Source organism: Acanthaster planci, linkage group LG04, assembly GCF_054643075.1.
Source record: "Acanthaster planci isolate LZ-2023a linkage group LG04, COTS_SCS, whole genome shotgun sequence".
In the NCBI taxonomy this organism is placed as follows: domain Eukaryota; kingdom Metazoa; phylum Echinodermata; class Asteroidea; order Valvatida; family Acanthasteridae; genus Acanthaster; species Acanthaster planci.
Genome location: NC_141780.1, coordinates 5,779,991 through 5,806,851, shown reverse-complemented (window position 1 = coordinate 5,806,851; position 26,861 = coordinate 5,779,991). Strand labels below are relative to the sequence as shown.

Below are 26,861 nucleotides of genomic sequence, written 5' to 3'. Positions count from 1 at the left end.
GTGAAAAGATGCCATACACAGTTTGGCTTTGTAGGTAAAGTCACTCGTTGATAAATTAATGACCCCAAATATTTGGCAAATGGCCAGGTCTCTGTCTCCATTATCTACTTCTTGCGTTGTTTATGATTCCAAAGGCCTCACGTTCTTGAATTATTTTTTAATATTTGTTTGCAGTGCAGTTACTTCAGAGTGGTTTCCTGCAGATATGAAAGGTTACTGTGACAGGCAAAGGTCTCGTTACTGTCTCTCGAACAATGCTAATTAGCTCATGAAGTATTTCATCAGATTCCAGATTTTCACAGGATCAGTTTTATGACAAGCTTGACTCCAACAGCTACATAATTACAGCCACACTAAACACTGATCTCGATTTGCATGGCTCAAGTTATGGCAATATTTTTAAATGGCTCATTTCCAATTCTTGAAATCAGTGTGATGTTTTCCTTTTGTTGCTGACTTCGATTATATGACCATTAAAATTGATTAATTTCGACAAAGGACTTGCGGCTGCCTTTCCGGGGGAGCGCGAACGGACATGCATTTCTGTAAAGCGTTCACAACAACGGATTCTTACAAAGGGAAAATGTGCCCGTCGTTCGGAAAACCTCATTTTATTACCAGGACAAACTTTTCTTTGACGTGATAGCACGGCACGCGGGAAAGATTTCGTGAGTAGGCTTGGAACGCTGTGTCATAGACCTTATTCACAAGAAGGCCATTTTTAATCGTGTTCACTGGTTACATAGAATGGTTTTCTATGTTATCTGTTAAATGGCTGGTGTCAGACTATTTTCGATTCTATGCCTCTTTTTTTTTCTTTAGAAATGTGGTAAAAAACATTTAGATATAAATAATCAAAATTTTCAAAATCTTCAACAGCATAATTTAATCAATTAAATTTTTTTCAGTGCTTCCAGTTTTGTTCTCAGGTGCCAAAATTAAAAAAACGTTGACCTCGCTCTCAATTCAATATGGCCAACTTGTGAATGAGGCCAATTTCGCCGGCCGTTCTCTGGCTCTCCCCCTAAACTTCGCACAACCAACCGCCTTACAGACACGACGCTAAGCTCAGCCTTCGAGCTCCTCCAGCTAAGGAGCTGGGTTGTATTTCTGTGAAAGAAGAAAAGATCTGCTGTACTTGACAATAGTGGAAGAGGCCATCATTCCTGTGAACACTGTGCTCCATTATATGGGGTGCAGAAAGTCACTGATTGGTGTAACAAATGCTGTATTTACGAGTTTGTGTTTATTTTCCCAAACTAATTGGTCGTTTTGTTTGTTTTTGTTTTGCGCATTTGTCATCACGACTTACGAGTTCCCATTTTAAGTGTTCTCTTTTCCCAAGAGGCACTCTAGAGAGACGACACTAGTGGCATTTTCGCACAACCAACCAACTCAAACATTGAAAATCCTCGTGGTCTGCAGCAACCTCAGAAGTATTTCGATTATTCAATTTCATTACGTTGATTTTTCTTCTGTTTATAATACGTGCGTACAATAGATACATACAACTCAGTTTAAGATTAATGGACAGTGCCGTAAATCTGTGCTGGAAATTGAGGGTGAGGATGGGGAAAGTTGGGGGGAGGTGACTTGCCTGGCCATTCACATTTGACAAGCCGGAGGGTACCATTTACGATATGGGGGCAGTGTTCAGGATAGAGATGTACATCTGCAATGTGTATCAAATTCATGTTTTTCCATTTACTGGTATTACAAACATTTCAGTCGTTGGGAAATCCTAAAACTTCTTCACAATCCGCAAAAATTGTTTGCTCATCATAAAACAGTGGGGGGCGGTGATTCAAAAGCCCACCCCACCCTCAAAAGTGGGGGGTTTACCCCCATCCCCTCTGGGATTTACCTTCCATGTTCATGGACGTCATGAATCATGTTACTGTCAAATAATAGCATTTACCTGTTGGCAACCGACAGGCGTGCGTCACAGGTTTCATGTAGGCCTACTCAATTAAAATTTAATTCACACACGCAGTCCGTTGCCTAATCTTTCAAAGACTGCAAAGGAAAAAAAGAAAATCAGCTCGACCTGCCTCAGGTGTCGGGTCTATATACGAGAACATTCGATATGTTTCATTTTATTTCCGAAAAAAAAGTCGCACCCTGCACTAAGAGGAGGGTATCATTAAATTTTTCGTCAAGGCAATCAGAGTGTTTGTCGTCCGTCACGCAAAGTCTTTGTTTTGGCCCTTGCAAATATCCCTTTCATCCATTTCCCACTCTTGATTGGCTCGTAAATTTCTCTTGATTGGCTCGTAAATTTCCCAGTGGATTACTTTCATCTGCGACCAACTGTCAGAGCGCGGACATTGACAGCGTACTTCACAATTTCCGAACGTTGGCATTTGTTGTTTCGGCAGACCGGGTATACAAATTGCGCACAATTGTCAAAAGTAACTAGGCCTACAACGTGGCGCGACGTGTACGTGTGCAGCTACCACAAAGACTGGTAAGTCAGGGAAGAAGTCACCATTTTCCAGCAATGCTACAATACCAAAATATGCCCATTACCCGACAGGGATTCATTGGCGGTACAAATGCATCACATGTTTATACACATGAAATAAAGATTTTTGCGAAGTAAAGTCGTTAACAGCGCATTTGTACACAGCGCCAACGCCGCGAAGTGTCCGGCGAGGTGGGTGCAAGGCAGTACGTTTAACCCCAGCGACACGTTGCCAATGTTTAGTTTAGATATTGGAAGCGCCAATGTCTTAAAAACAATACGCTGCGTTTAAACTGGCCCATATAAAATCGGACAACTGTTTTTAGGAAATAGAAATCTCCAATTTCCCCTAGGCTCCAAACCTCAATCTGCCACTGCGTGCTGATGAGATAGTGTGCCTTCCTACAGTTGTTAACCTCGATTAACTTAATTGTTTCTGAGGAGTGTATGCAATCAATAGGTGGGAAGGTTTTCGCTTAAACTAACCCAAGACGTTCACAATTTCATCGTACATTGAAAATGAATGCATATTTCTGGTAATGTTGTGCATCTGGGTCGGCTTGACCAGACTGAATCCGGTCCCGAAACTCATCCACGTTCCCCACATCCAACCCGACTCCAAACCGACGAAAATTCTGGCCAAACTGACCCCAGACCAACCCCAAAAAAGACGAAAATTTGGCTCAGGCAATACTAAGAGTGCGCCTCCAAGAGTTTGCAACGCGTTGACCAATCACAATGCGCGAAATCTGTCGACCCAATGTTCGTTTGGGCCGCATCTGAATCTCTTGTCTAGAGCTAGGTCTAGGCCTTCGCTCCATTGGAAATGTGTGGCGACGCGCAGACAATAGACGCAGCCGTAGCTCTGGAAGCCCGTTTCGGACACGGCCTTGGAAAGGGTTATCTTGCAACCTCTTGAAGGCGCACTATTGTGAAACGCCCGAAGTGTCCTTTGATTTGTCAACTGTTTGTACCTGAACTTGCATGAAGTTGCAGAAATTGTTTGTGAAAGCAAATCATTGTGAGAACTCAAAACTATTGCAAGGTGTCTCTTTTACAGTCCTGGTTGGAGTATAGAAATGAATAGGCCCTACCGTATAGAAAAATATGCATGGCGGTAACATCAGGCACAGTGTCTCTGCGGCAAAAAAATGCACCATGTAATTAATGTCCGAACTGTTTCGCTGTCTCGTTTTGTTTTATTTCGTGGGTTTTATTTGCTTCAAAGCTTTGCTGAAAAGATTAATATAGACGTTATTTATCCTGATCCTGCCATAGAGAATTAAATACAAATATGCTGTGCTGTAAAAGGTTAGTAACGAACGGGCTTTTGAACGTGTGCATTGGCGCGTTGTGCTGCATAATAAAACCCTTTGTTGTGTTGGGTTAAGCCAACAACACTACTACTACCGTGCACAAGTAATATGTTCAAAGTCTCATGTGAACGAAGCACAGATGACCAGAATTTGGTGTCCATTTTGAATCCCTGGTAGTCCTACTACTGTGTGGCTGCTTCGAGGGGAACTGTCGCCATTCCGGGCAAACAGTTCGTCATTTTGTGGACCATGGTGACATCGTCATTGGACCGCAAATCGGTCCTCAGCGTCTGCCTGTTGCTCTTCCTCCAGCACCCTCGCTTGTCCGATGCAGGTAGGGCCATAGGTACAGTCGGGGTAGGGGTCCTACTCTTGATTATAAACAAAGTGATGTGAGATTATTGGCCAGTGATTTTTCTCGGGAACAGTGGAGACCATTAGAAATGGTAAGCCCACGGTCACGTGCTAAACTCGTGCACCTTGGAATGAAAAGTGCCTAAGTGGAATCAGAAATTCTTCCGGGTTTATTTTTTCGGACATACATGTATTATAAAATAATGTACATTGTGACGTGCTTTCTGAAATAACACAAAGTTGTGATGTAACTAGTATTTGAGAGTTGTATATGTACTATGCACGTACTGCATCATTTTCAACGGTCCATTCACTGATGTGTGGCTCCCAAGTAGACAAACACTGAGTGTACGTAGAGTGATCGATTACCGGGTGTTAAAGCTTGAAAATGTCAAAGCTCTCTGTTTATTGAAACTCTCGAAAGGGCAGGGTGTTTTGGAAGCCATCTTATAACGCGAGGGCGAATTCCACCCAACTATTACTTCGAACTCGACTGTGACATTCTTTATCGTTTTGAACTTAACATGCATGCAAAGACATCATCAGTAAAAGCCCTTTGATTCAATATAACGTAGCGTTTTCATGTTACAGTCATTTGAAGTTCATGGCCTCACTCGAGTTGGCCTACTTTCGTGGAAAAAGCATGGATTGTTGGACTAACCTGAGCAGAGAAAAAATCGACGTCGCGCGAGAACAGTTTCCAATTTTCTCAAAATGAATGTCCAAATGACCGTAAGCTGTTACTGAAAAGTCCTTTTGATCTCGGTGCTTGCAAAAATTGCTCTGCAACAATAGTGGAGAAAAGGTTGAAGGCGGATTCCATTCTGGGCTCTTTCACGATTAAAATGGGGTCAACTTGTTGCTCTGAGGTCAACTTGTGTCAGAGTCAACAAGTGCTAACTTGCTTTCATTGTGCAAGTTGGCTTTCGTTTCAGTTTTGAACGCGAAGTGGTATTCCAGATTTAAGAAAATAATGAGCTTTAAAAGGCGCTGTAATAATGGTTTACTTCAATTTTTTGGGTTCATATCTAAAAGTGCTACTCTAAACTCTAAAGTTGAATTCATTTGCCTTTGCAAATCATATGTCATACTTCGGCCAGAGGAGAAGAGGGAATTTAATCTTTGTGTAATGGAAATTCCGTTGGCTTGGCTCGTTTCAGTGCAGTTCAAAGCAAACTTATAAGGTAAATTATCAGGATGAAATTCAGAGTATCTTCCATCTTTCATCTCTCCAATTACACTGTTGCAGTCACCAACCCATTCCATAAATTGTATTTTTTTCCAAGCATGATTGTTAATTACAGATGTCTACGAGCAGGTTTTTTTTTCAAAATGAAGCGAGGGCAAATTAATTGCTTTTAGTTGTATTATGATGTGTTTGGGGACTTTTTTAGGAGTGGGGTGTGTTGCTTTTTTTTCGCTTTCTTTTTTAACTTTGCTATTTCTTGATTTGACATGGTTTGAAAGACCGTTTGGGGGTGTTTTTCCACACGGATCAGAAAAATTAACACGTTGGAAGTTAAGAGAGAAAAGGCATACATTTTGGTCAATTTTGTACTCTTCAAAAAACCCTTTCGCATCGTTCAGCATACGTCGTCAGCACAGCCTGCTTCGTCAAAGACTGTCCTTGGTCCTTGCCTCGGTGACGTTTTTTTATTCTGTTTTTCCTGCCAATTAGCATGTGGTAATTCCACCTTGACTGACTGCAAGAACGGCGGAGAATGCAACGAGGACGGGACGTGTGAATGCCCACACGGATATTCTGGGCCTGTTTGTGAACACACAGGTTGTAGAGGTGTATTACTTTTATTTACTTATTGCCTGCCAATTGTTCACGAGAGTTTATGGCCCATAGAGACAAGGTCCATTACAAGTGCGCATGCGCACTTCATTTTCAAGCAGACGACAACGGTTTTTCGTGCAAGCAGACAACGTTACAGCGCAGAATTTTTCAATGACTGACCTCGTAAAATACCACGGTGTAGAAGCATAAATACATTTCGGGAAGATTTAAACACGACACCACGAACAACACACAATTTTCCTCAATTCGTAAGATTTCTAACGGTAAATCTCCGCACAGTATAAAAAGAAAAGAAAAAAAATCGGAATTACAAAGGTTTGCACTAATTTCATCAATAGTTTTTATAACCAGGAAAACTCATTTTCAATAGATATTGATCAAATTTGGCAACACTCATTTTTTCGGGTGAAAAATAAAATAATTTTTGGGTTATTTAAAGCTACATTTTTCATCCTTTTTTTGAGGCAGGGTACAAAATCAATGCTGCTGGAAAATGAAATGATTAATGACATTTGGATTGATAAAGAAAAATTTCATAACTTATGCTCTGTTTCCTGAAAATCCATTAATGGTGACAACGCCTCATTTTGCAATTACAGCGCTCGAAATCAGACATAGCCTGTTGCTATGCTGTTGTTAAGTTCAAATCTTGCGCACGCGCACTTTGGTAATTAGCGCCATGAACATTATGTGTGTCAGCAAGACATGTACATGAAGCCAGTCTCTGTTGTGGTCGTCAGCATGTATTGTCGGGAACAGGGAAGAGCAGTGCATTTTATAAATTCTCGTTCGCGTTGAGGCCACTACGCGGCGAGTGTGGCTCTTTGTTGAAACTGCTTTTCACTTGAGAGAATATCACTGTTTTTTTCTCACCAGTTGTCAGCAAGGCTATTCTTGTACTTGTATGCATCATGCCAGCGATCACATGGACCATTGTCTGCTGCTACGGATGTAGAAGTTGTAAGATGATTTTTCTTTTCCTTTCTTTTGTTATTTATTTCGCATTTCGGCTTCGTCTTCGGCCAAGTGACAAAAGTCCAACCTTTGGCCTCACATACATGAAACGATTTGATGATTTAAGGGGACAATGTATCTGCAAATTCAGCTGCAGGGTCGCATCTCCGGTAACGGAGGTTTGGTCAAATCTCTGGGGGTAAAAAGCCATTCTGGGGGTTGTATGCAATTGCGCATTGGCACTTCAAGGTTGGACGATGTCGCCTCGTGCGTAATTTGCGTGAAAAATTGCGACACTCTTCGTAAAGTTTTGATCTCTAAGTTACTGGACATCAACACGTTTACGCAAGGTTGCCTTTCAGCTTGTGGGTAATGGTGTTCACAGATGTCAAGATGTAATCAGAAGAGAATAAGTAGCTTGTTTTGTTTTTCCTGATATCAATGGCTGTTCCCGAACAGATGGGCTGGAGCAAGGACCTACTCATGGTGTGTCATCCTTAAGTGAGAGAAGTGAGATCGTTGCTAGACAAAAAGCTCTGCTATTGTTTACACGTGAAGCCTTTTCATGAACAAAATTTAAATTATATTTCAGAAAACAATGTAAAACTAATTTCATTCGTTGACAGATGACATGGTACATTCCATTGTAGGCGAAATTAAATGAGATGGAACACTTCATATGTCACGGAGTGAAATTATGTTTTCTGTCGACCCATTGCCCAAATGTTAAAAAATCATCACAGATATATTTGTTTTATACATATTCGATAGTCCTTAATAACCCAAGAGTTCAGAATTTCATGTAAACGTAGGACAGACCCTTTGTGTACCCAAAAATCATACCTCTATTTCTGAGGTGCAGCCGCGCCGATCGTTGCGATGAACAATTCAAATAGCACGTGATCAGTAACCAACCAATCAGGTGAATTTAATATGCGATGTAATGTCATGTTGGTGCCAAACACCATCTTGCTGCGTTTGTCCGAACATGTGCGTTACTTGCGGATGTGTGGATGGAAGTTTACTGAGGGCGCACTTGTTGGGGTTACTGTTGTAGTTTACTGAGTCACCAATGTGAAAGATAGATTAGGAGTACAAGAGCAAATACATGTACAAGTACAAACATGTTTACGGTAAGAATAATTCATGCAGTTAACAGATGGAATGAAATTTTCATCTTTAATCGAATTAAATTCTTTCCAATTCACGAAAAACAATGAACTTATTCTTTAATTCGCTTTATTCAAAACTTTAAAGCCCCACTGGACTAAATCCCCGCATAACGTTAGAACCTATTTTAGTGTGAGGGGCTGCAGTGTTGACAGTGTGAACGTGCAGCAGAGATTCCATTTACCGTAGAATGGAACTGTTGTCTTCGAGGAAAATTATTGACACGAGATCAACAGCCCACCAGTGACAGGGATATTTTCAGGCTTCTTATAAAAAATACTGATTGGAACTTTCGTGAAGTTTGTGTACAAAAATTAACCTCCTAATACGAAGGGGCAAACAGGCCTGCTCCTTGAACAGATACTAAGTTTACTGCCTAAAAGGCCTTAAAGTAGGTTAGCTTGGGATTTTAGTTTTCTTGAAGAGCAACGTGAGTATGCGTGCACCTTCCCTATGGTTAAACGCCTTGAACAGAAAGGCCAGAATGTAGGAAAACATTGATTTTTGTTTCACGAAGAGATGCGCGTCTCTGCTAATCTCGGCTAAATGTGGTAAATGTTTACTTTTCACAGAAACATTCAAAGGTTTCCTTACTGCATAATGTCGTTGCAGTGTGGTAGTTTTTAAGTTTTAAAATATAACAAACGTCTCTTGCATACGATTATCTCGAAAAGCTCTTTTTCCACAAAATGATCTTGTGTCTCTTCGTGAATATAGTGGCGTGGTAATGTAGCGCAAGTTCGGCCAAAGACCATTTTATCAAGCACAGGTAGATTTGGACTGGCACCCTGGATACAAGGATGAGCACTGGTTACCCTTAGGAGAAACCAAACCGACAAATTGTCCTCGCTTGAACTTGTCCCTGGCTTTAGGTGTTTATATATCAATGTTAAGGTGCCATTGTAAATATGTCTTGATGCGCCAAAGCCCCGTATTTACTTATTTCAACAGACCGTGCCAAGATAAAGCGCCAGAGGCGCCGAGCGTCCGCAAGAGCTAACCGCCAGCGAGCAACGTCGGACGAAGACGACATCGTACCTGTGGACGATGATCCACCCGGATACGACCAAGCCGTGCATGAAAATCCTGTAGCCATCTGCGGTCTGGACGAAAACCCTGACTGGACCTTCCAGACGGGCGTCAATTACTTGGAACTTCCCCCGCACTACGAGGACCTCATCAACGCAATCAAGTCTGGAAAGGATATGCCGACTCCAGTGATAATAGAGATGGAGCCGACAAACACTGTTGAAAGTTCGAGGACCGTGGGGGAGTTGGAGATCGAAGAGAGAGGTCGAGGGAGGGGAAGCCAGGACACCACACACGACGAACCGTCGTCATCCACGACCCAATCAGGGATCAACCAGGAGTCTGGCTGCAACAGTCGCATAGCCAGGGAAGATTCTTCCTCTGTTTTGTGTCGGAGTCATCCTGGTGACGAACCGTCCTCACTTGGGACATTTTCCGAGACTGCAACCGAGGAAAAAGTATTGTCTGCTCCGCCAAATCAGAGAGAATCTGGAGATGAAGACCCGACCGCGTTGAGCCAAGCAGATTCCGGGGGCGCACCAGGGCAGAGGGACATGCGGGACCAATGAAACTCCGTGGACCTACTTGACCAAAGGAACTCATAGAACGCACTTGACCAACAAAACTCCGAGGACGTACTTGGCCGTTAGAGGTAATTATCTATAAATGGAGATGTTAGAGTCCTTGGTAAAACCACCGAAAATTGAGCAGAAAGTAAAAGATGCGGAAAGGAACTTGAATTTGAAGTCTCAAGCACTCTGAAAGGAGTCAATATTTATTTATTTTCTTATATATTTTTACTGAAGGTATTTAGGCCCATCATTGTTGTCTATGGCAGCTGGTCTGCAACGTTTCGACCGTAATGACGTCATGTCAAAACGGGAAAACATCAGGACGTATTTTATATTTATCGGTAATTATAGAGTCAATGTCTGTGGCTGCATCCGAATCTCTTGTCTAGAGCTAGGTCTAGGTCTTCGTTCCATTGGAAATGTGTGGAGACGCGTAGACAATAGACCTAGCCGTAGCTCTGGAAGCCCGTTTCGGACACGGCCTTTGTTTAAAAACGAAATATAATGGCTATAATATAGCTGCCTAGGTGTTGTCTAGATGTCAAGTACCACCACTGTTGCGTGATTCCTACACATGTTGATTCTTTATTTTCACATCACAAATGGTACTTAAATGACATTTTCATCGACATGAACAGCAAACACTGGAGAATTATATGTTAAGTATGGACCATACAAATCTGTCTTTTAAATAAATGTGGTGTTTTATCGATGCAGCGATTCATAATAGCAAGTGTAAAGTTAAGAGTAAAGTTCACAATATAAATGACTCTCTAATATTTTGTACGTGTAACGTCTCCCTTAGGACACTTTCTAACGATGCTGTGATTATAATATGAAGTGTGGCGTTTCGAGTGCAGTCAAGTTTAAATGCCACGTAATTGGCTCTTACTTTGTATACTGTTAGCGGGAATAGGGTTCGAGGGTACAAAATAACACTTGACACTGATTAGCGAGGAGTCTTGGCATCCCAACCCATCTTCGACTTTAACATGAACACATTTGCTACCAAACGTAAGCAAATTATATTGATTTAAGAACCCTACAAGATGAATGTAAATCAATGCTTTGCAATATTTGTTCATTCTATTCAGTCTTGATAATGTAAGTAGTATTTATAATTGGTGACTATAACATTTATATATAATAATTGTATTTTACACAGTTTTATAACTAAAAGAAGTTGCAATCACATTGGTTCTACAGTGTTGAAAAGAAAATATCTAGGTACTTAGCTTTTTATATTATAAGATTCGCGAATTTAAATTTGAAGTGCCTTTTTATAACCATTTTTTGGGTGAAACTAGTCTTAAATTCTACCAATAATATTTCTTCGTGGTTGAAAGATTCTTTTGAAGTGTTTTTTTTTACTGTTTGGAGCTTGTTGATTAATTTGGTCTTGTTTTAGAAAAATACCTTCACAGATTATACAGACCGTACCTTAATGAAATTGTCCTGAAACGAGCACATGTGCTACCGACTGGCTGATATTCTAAACTTCTTCAAAGACCAACTGGGTTCGCTGAATACCCATTGTGCCTCCCCTTAAGATTGTAACATGGGCAGTCTTTGCCTTGCAGCTGATCAGTGTAACACTTAATATTAAGAATTGATCACCGATTCAAGGTTTTTTAAAACTACTTATAATCTTTGATATGTAATAGGTAAATAAACAACTACTTTCACAACTTACACATTCAACCTTTTTTACCGTTTTTATCACAATCACGACTGACTTTTAAATGTGTTGGAAACTATTTTGGTTTCTAGGCATATGTAATAAAGTTTAACAACACTGACAAGTATTTTTTAGAGTTTTTTTTTCACAGTAAGTGCTCAAGTGCAATTTTCAGATCTCATTAAATTGTTTAATTGTTAAACAGAATACAAGCAACTCCATAATTCTGGGAGAGGTCACAACGAGAGTTGTTTTAACAAAGTGTGGATTGTATGACAGGCAATTTCACAAGAACATCACTATTAATGTTGCATGACACGAACTCCTCACTTTTTCTTGTTTGATGAATGTTTTTAAAAACACATTATAGTACATTCATCCGTGAATAACATTAAGCAAGTGAACTGGCCATCTGCAGTCAAATCATTAAAACTGGTGTCCATTTTATACAGCTTGCTGATGAATAAATGGCATTCCAGTAGAAAATGCACATTTGCTTTATTGGATGCGACTGTGTCATGCAAAACGCTTTCTTATAAGGAGCGATCACTGCGACATTTCAGAACGCTTTCGCTAATGAGGGGGGTACTTTCTGTACTTAAGCAATAGACCAACTATCAGCCAACACGTGCTTGAAGTAGCTATACACCGGCAGGACTGCCTAAACAGACATCTGTTTAGTGTTTCAGGATCCGATTACATGTACATGCATTTCTAAAAGATGCGTGGTAGGGCCTTTCAACCAGGCAAAAAGGTATGAACAAAACTAGTGGTTCGATCACAATATATAATTACCTCGTAGGTTTCTATTCTGGTCAAAGTATCAGATTCACTAAATCTCATCATATACTATCTGGGCGATTTTCTGAATGGCCACCGAATTCAATCTCGAAATCTGAGCAACCTCCGACAAAAGGACGACTTCATGGGTATTTTTGAGAGCCTACACAGCAAGATGCTGCGCATAACTTCCTTGAGGTCGGGGTGCCGCGCAGCGTAGATCACAGGATTTATGCAACTATTAAAGAGCATAAGACTGGCGAAAAAGGGCAGGACTTTCAGCGATGTACCCCTGAGGACCGGGGCCAACACGAAGAAAGGCGTACAACATGTCACAAAGCAAAAGACAAGAAGAAACATGTATCGGGTAACACTGAGCTCACGGCGAAACCCGGGCCTGGCTTGAACTGGTGGTCCGACAGCATGGGCGTGCATTGCAGGACGACTGGAGGCCAACGATCGGATTCTACGGGCCCACTGAGGCGGGGTTGTAGCTCCCGCTTGCCGCTGGTTCAGGGCTGGAGCAGCTCCACGGGCTGATGTATGTGGCTGTCTTGCAGGCCCGGGTTGAGGTGGGGACCTCATGGTCCCACCAACGATGGCCAGTGGTGGCTCCACGTTGACGTTCACTCGACGGGCGTGTTTCTTGACTGTGTACAGGATGACCGCATAACTTGCGAAAGTTACAACGAGCTGCACGGGGAAAAATAGCATAGCCATTATTTTTGAGAATGTACCAGAGCCTTCCGCTGATGGGTTGAAGGAGCAGGTGCTTAGATTTTCGTCATATCCGTAAGAACCGAACTTCGATACAATAGGCAACAAACCCACTGCAAGGGGGACCAGCCAGTTTGCACAAATCATGGCGACAAGACCGCAGCGATTGAACAGCGAGAGGAGTCCTCCCGGAGTTTTCTTGCGGGTGACCAAGGCGCGATAGACGGCGATCGTGGCAATGTTGTTCAGGCTGCACCCAATGCAGACGATAAGCACGAATCCCTGGAAAGCGCAAAGATTCTCTGAGACCAGTAGGTTGTTCCGGCTTTCGCTCAACACTGCCAGAACCATGATAGGCATGCTCAGACAGGTGACGAGATCCGCCACGGCCAAGTTGACCACGAAAATGTTGGTGATCGTGCGAGGTTTACGGGAGAGAACTACGGCCAGCACGACGGTGCTATTTCCCAGCACACCGACGAGAGCGACGAGACCAACAAAGCTGGCTAGTACTTGCCTACCGACATAGCTAGAATAGACAGATGTCAGGGAACCCACTTCGTCGGTTGAAATATCTTTCGGCATCTTGCTCTTCAGCTTACTTGCAAGGAACAAGTACCTCTCGTTTTTGCTCCGTCAATTTATAGGCCTACTGCGCAAGCTTTCGTGAGCTTGTCGCCTGCAGTACCCTTCACTGTTATTTGAACTGCAGCATGTCATTACCCCTGTATAACTTTTTGCTTTGTAGTGACTGCTTGCTTTGGACGCCAATAGTGTTAACGGTACTTTCGAGATTAGTGTAGTCGTTGAAGGTGCCTGTCTATATGCGCGTCCACACTTGCGCAAGGCGTTACATATCCGTTAATATCGACCTCAGGGCGATTTTGAGGGCCAAACGCAATGCACTCGTCTGTTATGATAATGGAGTCGATTTTTGCAGGGACGTCCTTCGTTTCATTTCCGCATTCAACTCTGCCCTCTGCGACCGACGACATGTCATACCGTACACTACTTGCCTTGAGAATGCTGAATTTCCACAAGTATATTCACCTCATAACAGTTTCCACGATGTGCGTAGAAAGTGTTGATAGAGGTTTTAGATTCTGCTCATTTTCGACCCCCCAAAAAGTTGTTTTCCAGTTGATTAGGCTTAATTTGAAGTGAATAAATCGAATTTGTTTGATGGTTGAGTACTTGGCCGTCCAAATCACTTAGCCATCTGACAAACAGAACTAAATGCAAGAATTGGGTTGGCGTCTTCCTGATTACAGATTCGTTCCCCTCCGCTTCGTTTTAATTTACAGCCAAATACATATTTAAAATAACAACTCTTTATTCATTCTACATGTACATCACTTTGTCATAAAGAACGCGTTCGAACAGTTTTGCAAGCAAATTCATTATCCTTCCACAGTAGGACGATCGACAAACAACACGCGAGTGGGAAAATACGTTTTTTAAGACGAGGTTCCGGATAATACAAGATGATTAGGTAAGTCCTGAGGCCCTCGTCTTAACGAGGATCGATTGTATGTTGAGCTTATCTTCATAACTGAAATGAAAATGAATCAACTTGTATCGGTGATATTGAATTAAAAGTGAAGTAAAACTTTTCATTTGGGGAACACGGGACTTAAAATAACAAAGACAAAAATAAAAGTTCGTTACAAATTCATGCCAGTTTCTGTTTAGAAAAATTTATCTTGTGATAAATTAAATATTATGCCACATTATTAAAATATTAAAATGACGTTTGGAACCCAAAATAGTCCGACATCATCCCATTTCACAGATTACATTGAATATTCAGATTCATGGAACAAGATAGAATATGACTTCCCTATGGAAATAAGGTCTATGGCTCTGGATCGCTGGACACTGGATTATTGTCACTAAAACTCTGTTCTGTGAAAGTGATGCGCCTGTTCGTTTCATGCCCAAACACATGCACTCAACACAAAAACGCCTTCGTATGAAGATTAAACTGAAGACTCACTACTTAAGAGGTGTACCGAGTGAGGCGGTAGACTGGTCCTGGTTTCTTCTTGCACTCGCCTCAGCTCAGAATAACTTTAGACATAGGAACAAGTGGTCTGAGTGTTTGGTGTATGGGAACTCGTAGCCACCCAAGGCAAGGCTGCGGTTTGACCTTCATTAGTGCACTATTGTCTTTTTTAAAGATTGAAAACGCCAACACTTTCGAAAAGGTATTTTAGCACTTTGCTTTGGAGATGGAAGTTGAAAAAGAAATGTATATTATCGTTTCATAAAAAAATTCTCCATATATAGTTTCCTGTCGAATACTTAGATACGTCACTGCTTAATGCACCCTGTTTTTACCCCCAAGTGACAAATTCGTCAGTCTACATGCTCGAACTATATAAGAAATAATCCCGTGCACATTCGATAAGAGTAATCGGCCCGTAGACGGGGCCAAAAATGTATAAGTTTTCTTGGCTGCGCCGTCTATCCTGTTGGTTCTAATACTCAGTTTCGCAGTAGTTGACTATCTTTAAAGATGTGCTTCGGGAGCTTAAAATCCAAGAATATAGGGGAATCATATACAAGTCCAACAATAAATATGAGAATTCGTCATTACCATTTGCGTGGCAAGCATTATCTACAATTCCGTGGGCGTGTCTGCAGCGTCGTACTGGTGTGGTCCAGCGCGTACCTGTATTATTGTAGTATGCGCGGCGTTGCGCTGCTGGGTGATCAGCTCAGACAACTGGGTCTCACTTGTGGCGATAAAATAAAACATCAACACGGAGAGAAGTAGGGGTCCAGTCTCTGACGATCAATTCTGATTTACTGTTCGGTTCTTACGGATATGACGAAAATCTAAGCACCTGCTCCTTCAACCCATCAGCGGAAGGCTCTGGTACATTCTCAAAAACAATAGCTACGCTATTCTTCCCCGTGCAGCTCGTTGTGACTTTCGCAAGTTATGCGGTCATCCTGTATACAGTCAAGAAACACGCCCGTCAAATGAACGTCAACGGAGAACCACCACTGGCCATATATATAATCACATGAAGATTACCCCCATGGTCCTAGTCGCAAGGACGGAGGAGGTAACCAGCACGGTAGCAGCCGGCGTGGCTTAGGGTTGACAAGACGCCATTACAAACCAACTTCTTTCTGCCCTTGCCAAAACTACTTTCTTTTTCTAATTGTCCTTTCGCAAAGCCGAATATCAATCTTTGCGCACATAGTCCTACACTGCATGGATACAAATTCTAAGTAGACGAGCGCCCTCTACTGAACCAATTTGTGAACTGAACCAGTTCAAGCTCCATTGAAAATAGTGTAAAATCAAGCAAGTTTGGAGCCCCATGGCAGGCAACTGAAGTCCCTGAGGCCTCTCAAACAAAAAAAGTGTTGTTTGGTCCTTCCGATTTCATTTAATTTTCAATTTTTAGTAGGTTAACCAATGAATTTTTTAATAATCTGCCCAAAACAAACTCACCCCCCCAAAAAGTGAATGTTCCCAAGTCTTCTCAGGGGCCATTTTTCAAATGACATCCCTCACCTTCCTATCAATCACATCAATCACACTTTTGTCTGTATTGCCCCTGAATCTACAGAGATGATTCTGGGCCATACTGACACAATGCCACCATTTCTTGGCCCAAACAGACCCCCCTTTTCGAAAGAATCTGTAGGGGTACTTTTTGTGCGCCTCAGCCTGGCGGAGAATCTTCCTTGAATTGGGACACTGCACCCCTAAAAATCATAATAAATCGTTTCCCCACATTATGTCATCCAGTCCATCCCTTGTGGCCCCCCACCAAAGTTCCTGAATTGTACTTTTTCATCCACCTCATCCCTTGCCCTGAAGTCACGGATGAGGTTTTTGTCGTGGATTAATACCCCAGAGGCGATTCCAAGGTGTTCAACAAACTGCCAATTTTAAAGTCATCTGAACACCGTCAATAAACAGTAAAAGCAAGTGTTTTCCCTGCTGATTTCATACTCCAGTGATAGAGAAAAATTCACCTAGATGTCTGTCGCAAAGAAGTACCTGTCAGTATCACTGTTTACTGGGCACTTCGGCTCATTGACCGCACCATAATCACATCCAGCGACAAGTGAAGAGTCGTTCACTCATTTCCAGTCGATCATCTGAACCCTTATTTATTGTCACTATAGTTCGTGAACTCCTGGTTTTTTAACCTCACAGCAGCTTACATTTGCTTCGGTCCTACAGGAACAAAAAACTCTCTTTTCGGGTAGCCTACAACGTAGGTGAGTACCACATGGCATAGTGTACTTACACGAAACAAAAACAAGTATACAAATGTGCATTATTATACCGGGTATACGAAAGGCATTCAGGGGAAATGTGTGTTATAAAATGTCTGCGTACATGAATTTACGTACGATTCAGATCTACGTTCTATTATCCACTCCGAGCGGAACAAAAGAGGGCGTGTTTTTGGGGGGGTACTCCCGCATAGGTGCGCCATGAGGTGCGTAAGTATATGCGCACTTGACGCGGAACACGCTGAGTACGCATAACTAATTTATTCCGGCATGTATGGTCTTTGCATACACGCAGAACGCGTGCAAGAACCCGCTTGTAACCACCTGTCTTTCTTTCGCCGATTGCGGGTGCACTTCAGCTCGGAGCGGCTGACATTCTCTTTCCAGTGTAAAAGCAGTAAATACAGTTAAACAGTAATCACAGCATTATAAAGACTTACAACTAACACCAAACTAAAACACCTAGCCAAACGGTTATGTGTATTTACCAAACTTCGGTTCTTATCACTTATTACATGTAAACGTGACATCATGATCACACGGTCGTTACTACGGGTGTAGTCATGATGTCACAAGATTAAAACATTCTTTAATTTCTCCCTTTGTGCTACTTAAATGATATTGGAAGTGGATGATACACCAGGGTAGTTGCAACTTAATCTTGGACTTTTTACTCTGTTCGTCTTCACACATTGTAATCTATTTCACAATGAAATAGTGTACATACACATAAGCATTCGACTTAAAGTGATGGGATCCGGTGATAATTCCGACTTCAAAATTCACGCACCGTTTTCTGAAATCCATGGCTGAAAGGGAATGTTCACTATTATATCTGATGGAGTCGAGGGTAAGTTTAAGGCAATTTTTTTCAAGCTTTCATTCAAATCATTAGTCTGCAAGTTGCATCCAAAGTAGTGTGTTTATCATTGACGTCGCAAGCTCAGCAAGCTCTGGAGAAATGATGATTTCATGGGTATCTGGGAGGGCCTGCACAGCAAAATGCTGCGAATGACCGTCTTAAAGTCCGGGTGCCGGGCCGCGTAAATGACAGGGTTTACGCAGCTGTTGAATGTGACCAGGGCGCCCAGAAAGGGGAAAACTTTCAGCGATTTATTCCTGAGAAGCGCCATCAGCACCGAGTAGGGTGTGAAACACAGCAGAAAGAAGAAGACGACGAGAAACAAGCTCAGGTTAACTTTGATTTGTCGATGGATATGGCGTCTGCCTTGAGCAGGCGGCCCGACAGCCGCGCGTGACGACGGACGGATGGCGGGAAAAGACCCCGGCCGACTTCGCTGCCGCAGGGGACCGTGAGCAGGCGCTACTCGCAACCGGTCATTCGCTGAAAGACCCTGCCAGGCCGGCTTGTGCGACGGCCCAGGCGTGTTAGGTGATGGAGGTAGCTTCATCGTGGCACTTCCAACAACGGCCATGCGTCGCTCGGTAGCAGCAGTAATTCGTCGGCGGTGTCTTCTCACCGTGTACAAGATGACAGCGTAACTTGCGAAAGTGGTAAGGAGTTGCACAGGATAGTAGAGGGCCACCATGATTTTGGAGAATGTACTGGATCCGTTGGCTGTGGGATTGAACGTGCAGGTACTAAGTTTAAAGTCGTATTCATAAGAGCCGAACTCAGATACGATGGGCAACAGTCCGACAGCAAACGGGATCAGCCAGCTTGTAGAAACCATGACTGCCAGGCCGCGGCGACTGAACAGCGCTCGGAGTCGGCTCGAGTTTTGCCGACGGGTGATCAAGGCGCGATAGACGGCGATTGCGGCAATATTATTCAGGCTGCAGCCGATGCAAACGATGAGCACGAACCCTTGAAACGCGCACAGATTTCTAGAGACGAGCAGCTCTTCCCTGCTCTCACTCAGAGCAGCCAAGATCGAGATGGGCATACTCAGACACGTGATGAGATCCGCCACGGCCAAGTTGACCACGAAAACGTTGGTGACGGTGCGAGGTCTACGGGAGAGAACCACGGCCAGTAAGACAGCGCAGTTTCCTAGCACACCGACGAATGAAATAAGACCGTAAATGGCTGCTAAGAACTGCCTTTCGATATAGCTGGTATAGACAGATGTCGTGGTAACAACTCCCACGGTTTGTGTATAGTTTGACATCGTAGATTGTAGTTTTCAGCCTGTTTTCAGAGACACCACAGCTCTTAAGTTTGCCTGCAAGTCTCGTTGTCCAAGCAGTATTTCTACACTGCCTAGGCCACAGTTTCTTTATAACCGTCATCATCTCATCTCTTTTAGTCCAACCTGTCTCATACCATCCTCGTCATTTGTGATATTATTTTCAATTAGTTCTATTCGTCTGCCCGGACTGCTAGCTGTGTGTTGTCAGTGAAGTAGTTGAAATGCGTGTGGATAGTGCAGTGCCCCTGGCATGAGCACAGAATTGCGCCATGCGAGTAGAATTAAAATGATTGAATCTCAATTGCACCACCAGAAGCCGCCAAGATGATGGTATCCCCTCCCCCCCTTTCTAAATACCCAATGTTGTTACTCCTCGTTGCATACGTGCTGGCGCTTATCATACGTATTCATTGGAAAATTTCAGACAACCGACGGAATCGATAAAAACCACACATCAAAGTGCAGGTCACCTACGTTTAACCACCTTACACCAACAACGTGAGGTAGGAGAAGACCAAACTCGTGTGGGAAATTTGTATAGTTCACAATATTGGTATCGAAGTCGGTCTCATTCTACCTATGGTTCTTTGTTATTGTTTTAGATGTCTAAAGAGTAATGTTCGCAACTAACTTTACACTATAGACAGAAATAGATCTATAATTCACAAAAAAACGAGGCAGACCCGTTTTTAAGTTACCATTCAGGCAGTTGGGTTATACTCTTCAAGACAGCGAAATTTCTGGTATAATGGATTTTAATTTTTTTTTAAATGTGAGAGGGCCGGACTTTTCGATTCCAGCGCATGGCTCTCTAACTTGTTTCATTTTGCAGTAGTAATTGTTAAACTTGGTATGGCACACAGACGTGAGAGTGTTATTCACATCAATTAAAAACGTTATAAGTGCATTCACAGCTGTCTCCGCTTAAGTAAGAAAAAAATATCAAGACGTCTTGGAATCGATTTTCTGGATACCCCGAAATGATTTCTCTGGATATCCCGAAATGATTTTTCTATGTAATCCTTTCCACTTCGTTGGCACAGTTTTGCCATGAAAAGAGAATTTAACGGAAACGATAACTGCTTATATGTATATAAAAGTTTCAGACTTTAAAAGGGATTTCGAGATATCTTGCAATGAAATCTATATATTTCGAAATGGATTCGGAGATAATTTGACATTAAGAAATATATCTTAAATCAATACAGGTAACGTAAGAAAAACATGAAAAAGGTTTAAGATATCTTGAAATAAATTTATTTAAACCGCAAAATAGACTCGCAAATATCAGATTTCTGAAATTTAAATTTAGATACATCTTCGAATGGATTTCGAGACACATTTACATAAATTAAAAGATATCTCGAAATAAATTTGGATATATCTGAAAGTCTTTCAGAGATACCTCGGAAACATAAAGAAGTATTGTAAATTGACCTTAAACATAATTACGTCACGCTTTGTGTTCGTGCGCTTTCCTATGGCAATTTTTTACATGAAACCTTCGTAGCAAAACTGTCGTGTTCTGTCACAGTCATGAAAATTTCACGTAACATACAACTGTAATGCTCTGTCCCCTGATCATTTCAACAATGTGTTTTGGTGGTTTAGATGTATGATACATTATTTAGAACATTGTGCTCACTGCAGCCTTTGCCCCGTGCAACAAGTTTGAACACCGAGATTTAAACCGGGCATTTATTAGGCTGTCCCGTCTTCTTTACCCGCTAAATGTCTGGTTTCGCCGTGCTTCATGGTGAAGAAGTTCACGTCCGTTAGACCAGCCTCTTCCAGGGCCTTCTTCAGGTCGTCCGGCGGAGCCAAGTAGTGCTGAAGAAAGACGGAGAATCGTTGCTGAAATTATGCGTAAAGTGTGGACGAAAAATACCTCCCGGGCTGGGTTTTTTTATATACAGGGCTGTCAAGGGGTATAGGGCCCACTTCCTTAGGCGTAGCAAGGGATGTGTGGTAAGAGCATATCCCGTACGTATCCCCCGTGAGCACCACAGTTGAGATTGTCCCGTCCATAATTAGGACAGATACAGCAGTTGGGGCGTCAAAGATTATGGGTTACCTGAGGGCTCAACATCCCCTTTCATCAAACGAAAATATTCATAATTTGCAGCTGAGGAAAGAAAACGTGGACATACAGGATCGCATGTGGTTACCAGAAAATCGAAATTGTCAGGCCGGTTTAGATTCAGATTCCCACATAGCAGCGCGTCAGGCATAACAGCTGCTTAGAGTGCCTTCTTTTGGGGTCACACACAGATTTTCCAGTCCAGCGGCGTAAAGGTGAAGGTGGAAAAAGGTGGAAGGATGACTTTCCCAGCCATGAAAATTTGACAAGCGTGGGGGGTGGACACCATATGACTTTATATAGAGGTCGATACTCATGATATGGATGCACATCTGTAATATGCATTCAGAATGTCATATTTATGACTTTTTAAAATTGGTTTCCTTTTTTGAGTGACAGGGAATGCATTTCAGCAGTTAGAAGTCTGAAAAATTCTTCACAATCCGATATAGTTTTTGGATTACCAAAACAAAAAGTGTGGGGGAATGATTCAATAGCCCATTCCCCATCTCAAAAAGGAGTGGGGATATATACTCTTACCAACCAGGGATTTTCGCCCATAGAACCTACCTCCTTTCCCATCTGAAACGTTCCCCAGTGGATTGCAACCGACTGCTTGCTCCGGATATCCCGATGGATCTGCACAGCTTGGGACGGGTCGACATGCTGCGGCTCTAAGACAGACCTGGGAGACAAGCCAATAGCTTCTTAACAGTTCTCAGCCCTAAATTTTTACACAGCTGTTCCTTCAGGCTACTTCACTACAGGCGCTCCACCAAATGTATAAGGTTATACAGAAGGTTTCGTGCACCTCAAGTTAACAATGTTCACAATATTATAGTGGCGTCGCCCCCGATTATTCCATTTATGCGTGGACCTAGACTTCCGGAACTTGTCAGGTTTTCTGACCTATTTTCTTGAAACTGAATGATGCGTGAGTCCCGAGTGCTGAATTACAACTGAGAACGACACTCTGCACGTAGCCGGCCCCACTCATGCCTATTACTGTTTGAAGCACTTCCATTCGAATGTTTGAGTTCCGTGCACGGCTTATATTTTTAGAGTTTGTCAATGCAACAGCTGTGGGTGAAGTTGGGAATATGGTCGATATTTATACTTTGTTACAACGTGAATCACAGAAATCTGAGATTAGCCTTCAACATCACCTCATCATAAAGTAAAATGGAAAATAAAACAGCTTGTTAAAGCAGAGGGTTATTTCAACCTAGAACAAACGATGTTTATTATTACCTCGGCTCGTACGCTCCAATTGGGATAGCAGCCACGTCAAATGGGCCGTACCGTTGCCCGATCTCTTTGAAGGCTTTGCAGAAGCCTGTGTCCCCGGCAAAGAAGAATCTATGGTTGGGTCCGATGACGGACCAACTCCCCCACAGGCTTTTGCACTTGTCCAAGCCAGTGCGCATGGACCAGTGTTGGGTGGGAGTGAAGGCAAAGGTCACCTCGGGGAGCGACGGGATGACCTTCTCATCCCACCAATCCATCTCAATGACGTTCTCTACCCCGGTGCTTCTGAACCAATCCTCCAACCCAAGAGGCACGAACCACCACAGGTCACTGCCGAAGCGGTCGTTGAGCTCCTTCACGGTAGGGTGGTCTAGATGATCGTAGTGGGAGTGGCTGATGACCACAGCGTGGATCTTCGGCAGATCGGAGACACTGCAGGGCGCCGGCCGGTAGCGTGTATAACTGACCGGGTAAGCAGGACCGGTGGTGTCGCTGAGGATGGGATCGGTCAGGACGGAGACACCATCGAATTGGACAAGCATGCTAGCGTGCCCAATCCATGTCACGTTAATACCGGAGATGGGCGGCTGCGTGATTTTGCTGGGGTCTAGTTTCATCACCGGGAGTTCCCGATCAAGAACCTGCAACATCCCAATGGCATTTTCAGCGAAATAGATTACCAAAGCTATAAGCTTTGACTCGAAACTTTGTCTCTATCTTTTTTCACATCTCAAAATACTGAATATTGTCAACGTCTTATTTGTCTAAATCGTTAGTCCCTCAACACCATGACATGATCACTCTGAAAATAAAACTCCCGTGTTGGATGTAGCATATCAGTGACCGTACTTTGAAAGTGTTGAATCCAGCATTTGATAGGTTAAATGTAACATTTTACTCTTAATTGAGCAACTTAAGCAAAGAATTGGGTTCAAAAGGCAATTCAGCAGCAATTCATAAATACCAGGGACAGTTTTTCTTTTCCTATTGGGCGAAACGCGTCACGTGACCGTGTATTAACAGTTGATAATGCAAGCTGAGAAGTAATAATTCCCGCTGTGTACATCACGTGCTGGCACATGGATACGAGCATTGATCCCATAAAGACTGGCAGGACACGGCGCCCTCCATCTTGTGTATGCACGCGTTTCATCGGTGAGGATTTGAAAACTACGGGCGATTCACAATAATGCGCCACCAAGAGTTTGCAACGCGTTGGCCAATCATAACGCGCGAAATTTGTCGACCGTTTCCAAATGCGCATTGGGTGGACAAATTTCGCGCATTGTGATTGGCCAACGTGATGCAAACTCTTGGTGGCGCACTATTGTGAAACGGCCGTATTGAATTACGGTTGTCAGACCGGCGAGCGCGCGACACTTATGCTGTGATGTGTACGGGGAAATTAGTCTGGCTGAAGAGTTTGTTGCTCCAGATTCTCTGTTGAAAAAATGTTCGGATTTGCACAGCCGTTGGATGCCCTCAATCCTGTCAATAACCGCGCAGCTTGACTTGCCTTTCACCAGCAAGTTTCATTTTTTTAACAGTGACCAATGTGAAAGGGATTTTGAATACATGTACTGAACTTGGCATATAAAGAGACTTTTATTTATTGGGTTTTGACAATACAACTGGTTGTCCAAACAAAATGCATAGGCCTAAGCCTATGCTCGGTTCCCAATCAAATTCCGGAACCTAGTCGTCATTATTAGTACGAGCTTTTTATTAGAAACAATTCTGTTTAAGAATTTGCCCTCAGTTTTTTCATTGACATTATTTGTTTTGTTTGTTTATGCGTAGATTTCAAAGAAACAAACACTTCAGGACTGAGGTGTTTTCACTCGACAAAGACAAGTAATTTGGGAAGCCATGATGTCATGTTCGGAACACTGCCTACAAGGGTGCGTCCATGATGAGGTCGAGTCAGGAGCAGTTCAAATAGGGCTTTATTGAACTGGTTAATTTGTGTTATTATTTATTTTTCTTATAATCGATGCTATCGCTCATTTGGAACCAACTTTAAGTACAAACTTGAAGCACAAAAACTTCAATCGGCTTTTGAAAAACTCCATTTGAAAGTACACGCAACGAAATTCGCAACGCTCGTTATTTACCCTCCTGAGAATACGCATACGCGGGACGCGTTTTGGACACGATGTCCTATCCAGTCTATATAATGGAGATCAATGGTCTTAACACACGTTACGTTTAAGACCTGCCAAGCACATTATTAAACCATTATTTTCTTATGAAACCATTATATCTTTGCTAATTATAACACCTTGCTTGAGAAAATAAAGTGTTTTATCACAACAGTATGAAGTAATGAAATAAAACATTTTTGAATGGGCTTGTACCCGTTGCCATATTCAGGAGTAGGCCCACTATTCCCTGTCAAGACGGTGGCGGATACGCAAAGCTTTCTGGATGGAAAACGTATTCTGTGCAAACATAACGTACACAGTACAGGTGCAAGTGTTAACCACTGCTGGTAATAATGTAGGCCTACGTGAATCACAACGTATCCAATGAAAACTACGAATTTAATCATTGTCCTGTAATCTTCACTATAGTGTCTCTGGATTTGGCCGTGGGTACGAGTGGAAAATATGATCGCCACAAGACATAGTTTAGAAATGTTATACCTCACTAGATGGAATGGGCTGATTCCCCGTGAAGAAGAATTTGAAAGCCTTTGTCAAAGTCAGCTCCCTCCAAGTGTCCCAAGGGTTCACGAAGCGCCCATTCACTTGTTGTGATCTTGTAACATCCTCCATTTTCCCCAGGTGATCGCACGCTCGAGCTGAGCCAAGAGTGGCCTCCCCAAAACGAGCCACAAAAGCAGCAGTGGTGGACTTCAAAAATGGCACAAGCTGAGACCTTCACATTGACAACGGCGAGTGTGACGCCGATGAAGTCTGATGAGTCAGTCGTTCATGTAGTACATGCAATTGTCGTGCACGCACACACATACACACAATTACAAGTGCATCATGGCTCTGGCTGTATCAAACACAAAGGTCAACGGTATCTCCAGCGCGCCAACCTCAATCTCGTGGCAAGCAGCCATAGCTAATCACAAGACTGCTTGCCGCACTGGGGACGAGGTTCGGGAAACCCCTGTGTTGCAACGCAATTAGAATTCCCCATGAAGTAATGTTTATAATAAGCTCACACAATAAAGGATGGAGAAACAGTGGCACGGCTTGAATTGGTCTCCTGAACATGCTGTTCAGCAAAATACTGAAAAGTGAAAAATTCCATCAAAAGAAGTTTATCTCCTAAGTGAGCTGCGCTTTAAACTAATGCATATTATATGTCCATGTATGGAATTCATTCAAGTGTTCGCACCCATCCCCGTATTCCTTGCAAGATCCCTGGGAAGAAATGTACACCGAGGATATTCTCTCAGAAGTTGATTATGATTTACCTCAGTTATGCCACTTCCCCCGTCTGCAAAAAGGCTAATGACGCATTAGAAGTTGATAAATCCAAGACACGCCCTGCATTGTGGAAACTGTGGAAACGATGAGCTGTTAAACACAGACACAACCTCCGCCCTACCAGTTGTTTGAAAATGAGCTGCTACTTAAAGTGATGTGTAATTATTATGGAGGCATGATTGATCATGAAGTCACATGCCATGTGAATGAGGTAAGCTTACTTAACAGGGGCAGCTGTATACATGTATATGGTATAGCTTAGAAGAATACCAAAGACGGTTACAACACCAGTAATTTTGCTTTGGTTACCTGTACTACCAATTTTCCTACGTCACTTGCTGAACTGTAGGATACGCCTACCGTTATACGATTCTAATTTACATGTATTGTAACTGTTAATTAACAAGTTCGTTATGTAGACGCTTCAGTTCACAAAGTTCAATTTTTTGCTCCATTGGTCATCTTCAAGTACATGTATAAAGGCGGTAACATTTGTGACAGAGAAATGGAGTATCTTTCAAGACTCGATCAGTTTTGTTCCATGGAGGCACGGATGGTGAATGATTAACGTCCACACCCTTGTGGAATTTGCAGTTCAATCGGGAAGTCCAGCGCAGCTTTCATGGCGTTGACTAGTAACTGCATAGACTTGACTCAAGTCGGGATGTGATGACGTCTTCGTTTCTGCTTTGGATGGGTCTCAAGACCGCGCGCCGTTACTTGCTTCGCGCCCTGTTTTGTCCACTCACTTATTACGATGAGTTCAGTTCTGAAATCCCGACTTGACGAACCTGCCAACCGTCTGTACACAGCTGCGAATGGGCTCATCTACC

At 42.7% G+C, this 26,861-nt stretch overlaps 4 protein-coding genes across 4 annotated transcripts; 1 reads left to right on the top strand and 3 right to left on the bottom strand.

Moving 5' to 3' along the window:
* The first annotated feature begins 3,834 nt into the window (after positions 1–3,834).
* On the top strand, positions 3,835–11,465 carry LOC110974306 (uncharacterized). The gene is made up of 4 exons (XM_022225854.2): positions 3,835–4,114; positions 5,813–5,920; positions 6,815–6,898; positions 9,014–11,465. The coding sequence occupies exons 1-4, from the start codon at positions 4,030–4,032 to the stop codon at positions 9,658–9,660; spliced, it is 924 nt and encodes a 307-aa protein (XP_022081546.1). The 5' UTR covers positions 3,835–4,029; the 3' UTR covers positions 9,661–11,465.
* Positions 11,466–11,606: 141 nt separating this feature from the next.
* On the bottom strand, positions 11,607–13,546 carry LOC110974206 (G protein-coupled receptor moody-like). Its single transcript, XM_087136183.1, has one exon. The coding sequence runs from the start codon at positions 13,421–13,423 to the stop codon at positions 12,224–12,226; it is 1,200 nt and encodes a 399-aa protein (XP_086992309.1). The 5' UTR covers positions 13,424–13,546; the 3' UTR covers positions 11,607–12,223.
* Positions 13,547–16,955: 3,409 nt separating this feature from the next.
* Positions 16,956–19,790, bottom strand: LOC110974207 (G protein-coupled receptor moody-like). The gene has a single exon (XM_022225666.2). It carries the CDS (start codon positions 19,234–19,236, stop codon positions 18,031–18,033), a length of 1,206 nt encoding a protein of 401 aa, XP_022081358.2. The 5' UTR covers positions 19,237–19,790; the 3' UTR covers positions 16,956–18,030.
* A 153-nt stretch (positions 19,791–19,943) lies between these two features.
* LOC147799326 (N-acyl-phosphatidylethanolamine-hydrolyzing phospholipase D-like) lies at positions 19,944–25,576 on the bottom strand. The gene is made up of 4 exons (XM_087136124.1): positions 25,231–25,576; positions 22,589–23,226; positions 21,908–22,022; positions 19,944–21,087 (listed from the first exon to the last, which is right to left on the bottom strand). The coding sequence occupies exons 1-4, from the start codon at positions 25,360–25,362 to the stop codon at positions 20,959–20,961; spliced, it is 1,014 nt and encodes a 337-aa protein (XP_086992250.1). The 5' UTR covers positions 25,363–25,576; the 3' UTR covers positions 19,944–20,958.
* Between the last annotated feature and the right edge of the window lie 1,285 nt (positions 25,577–26,861).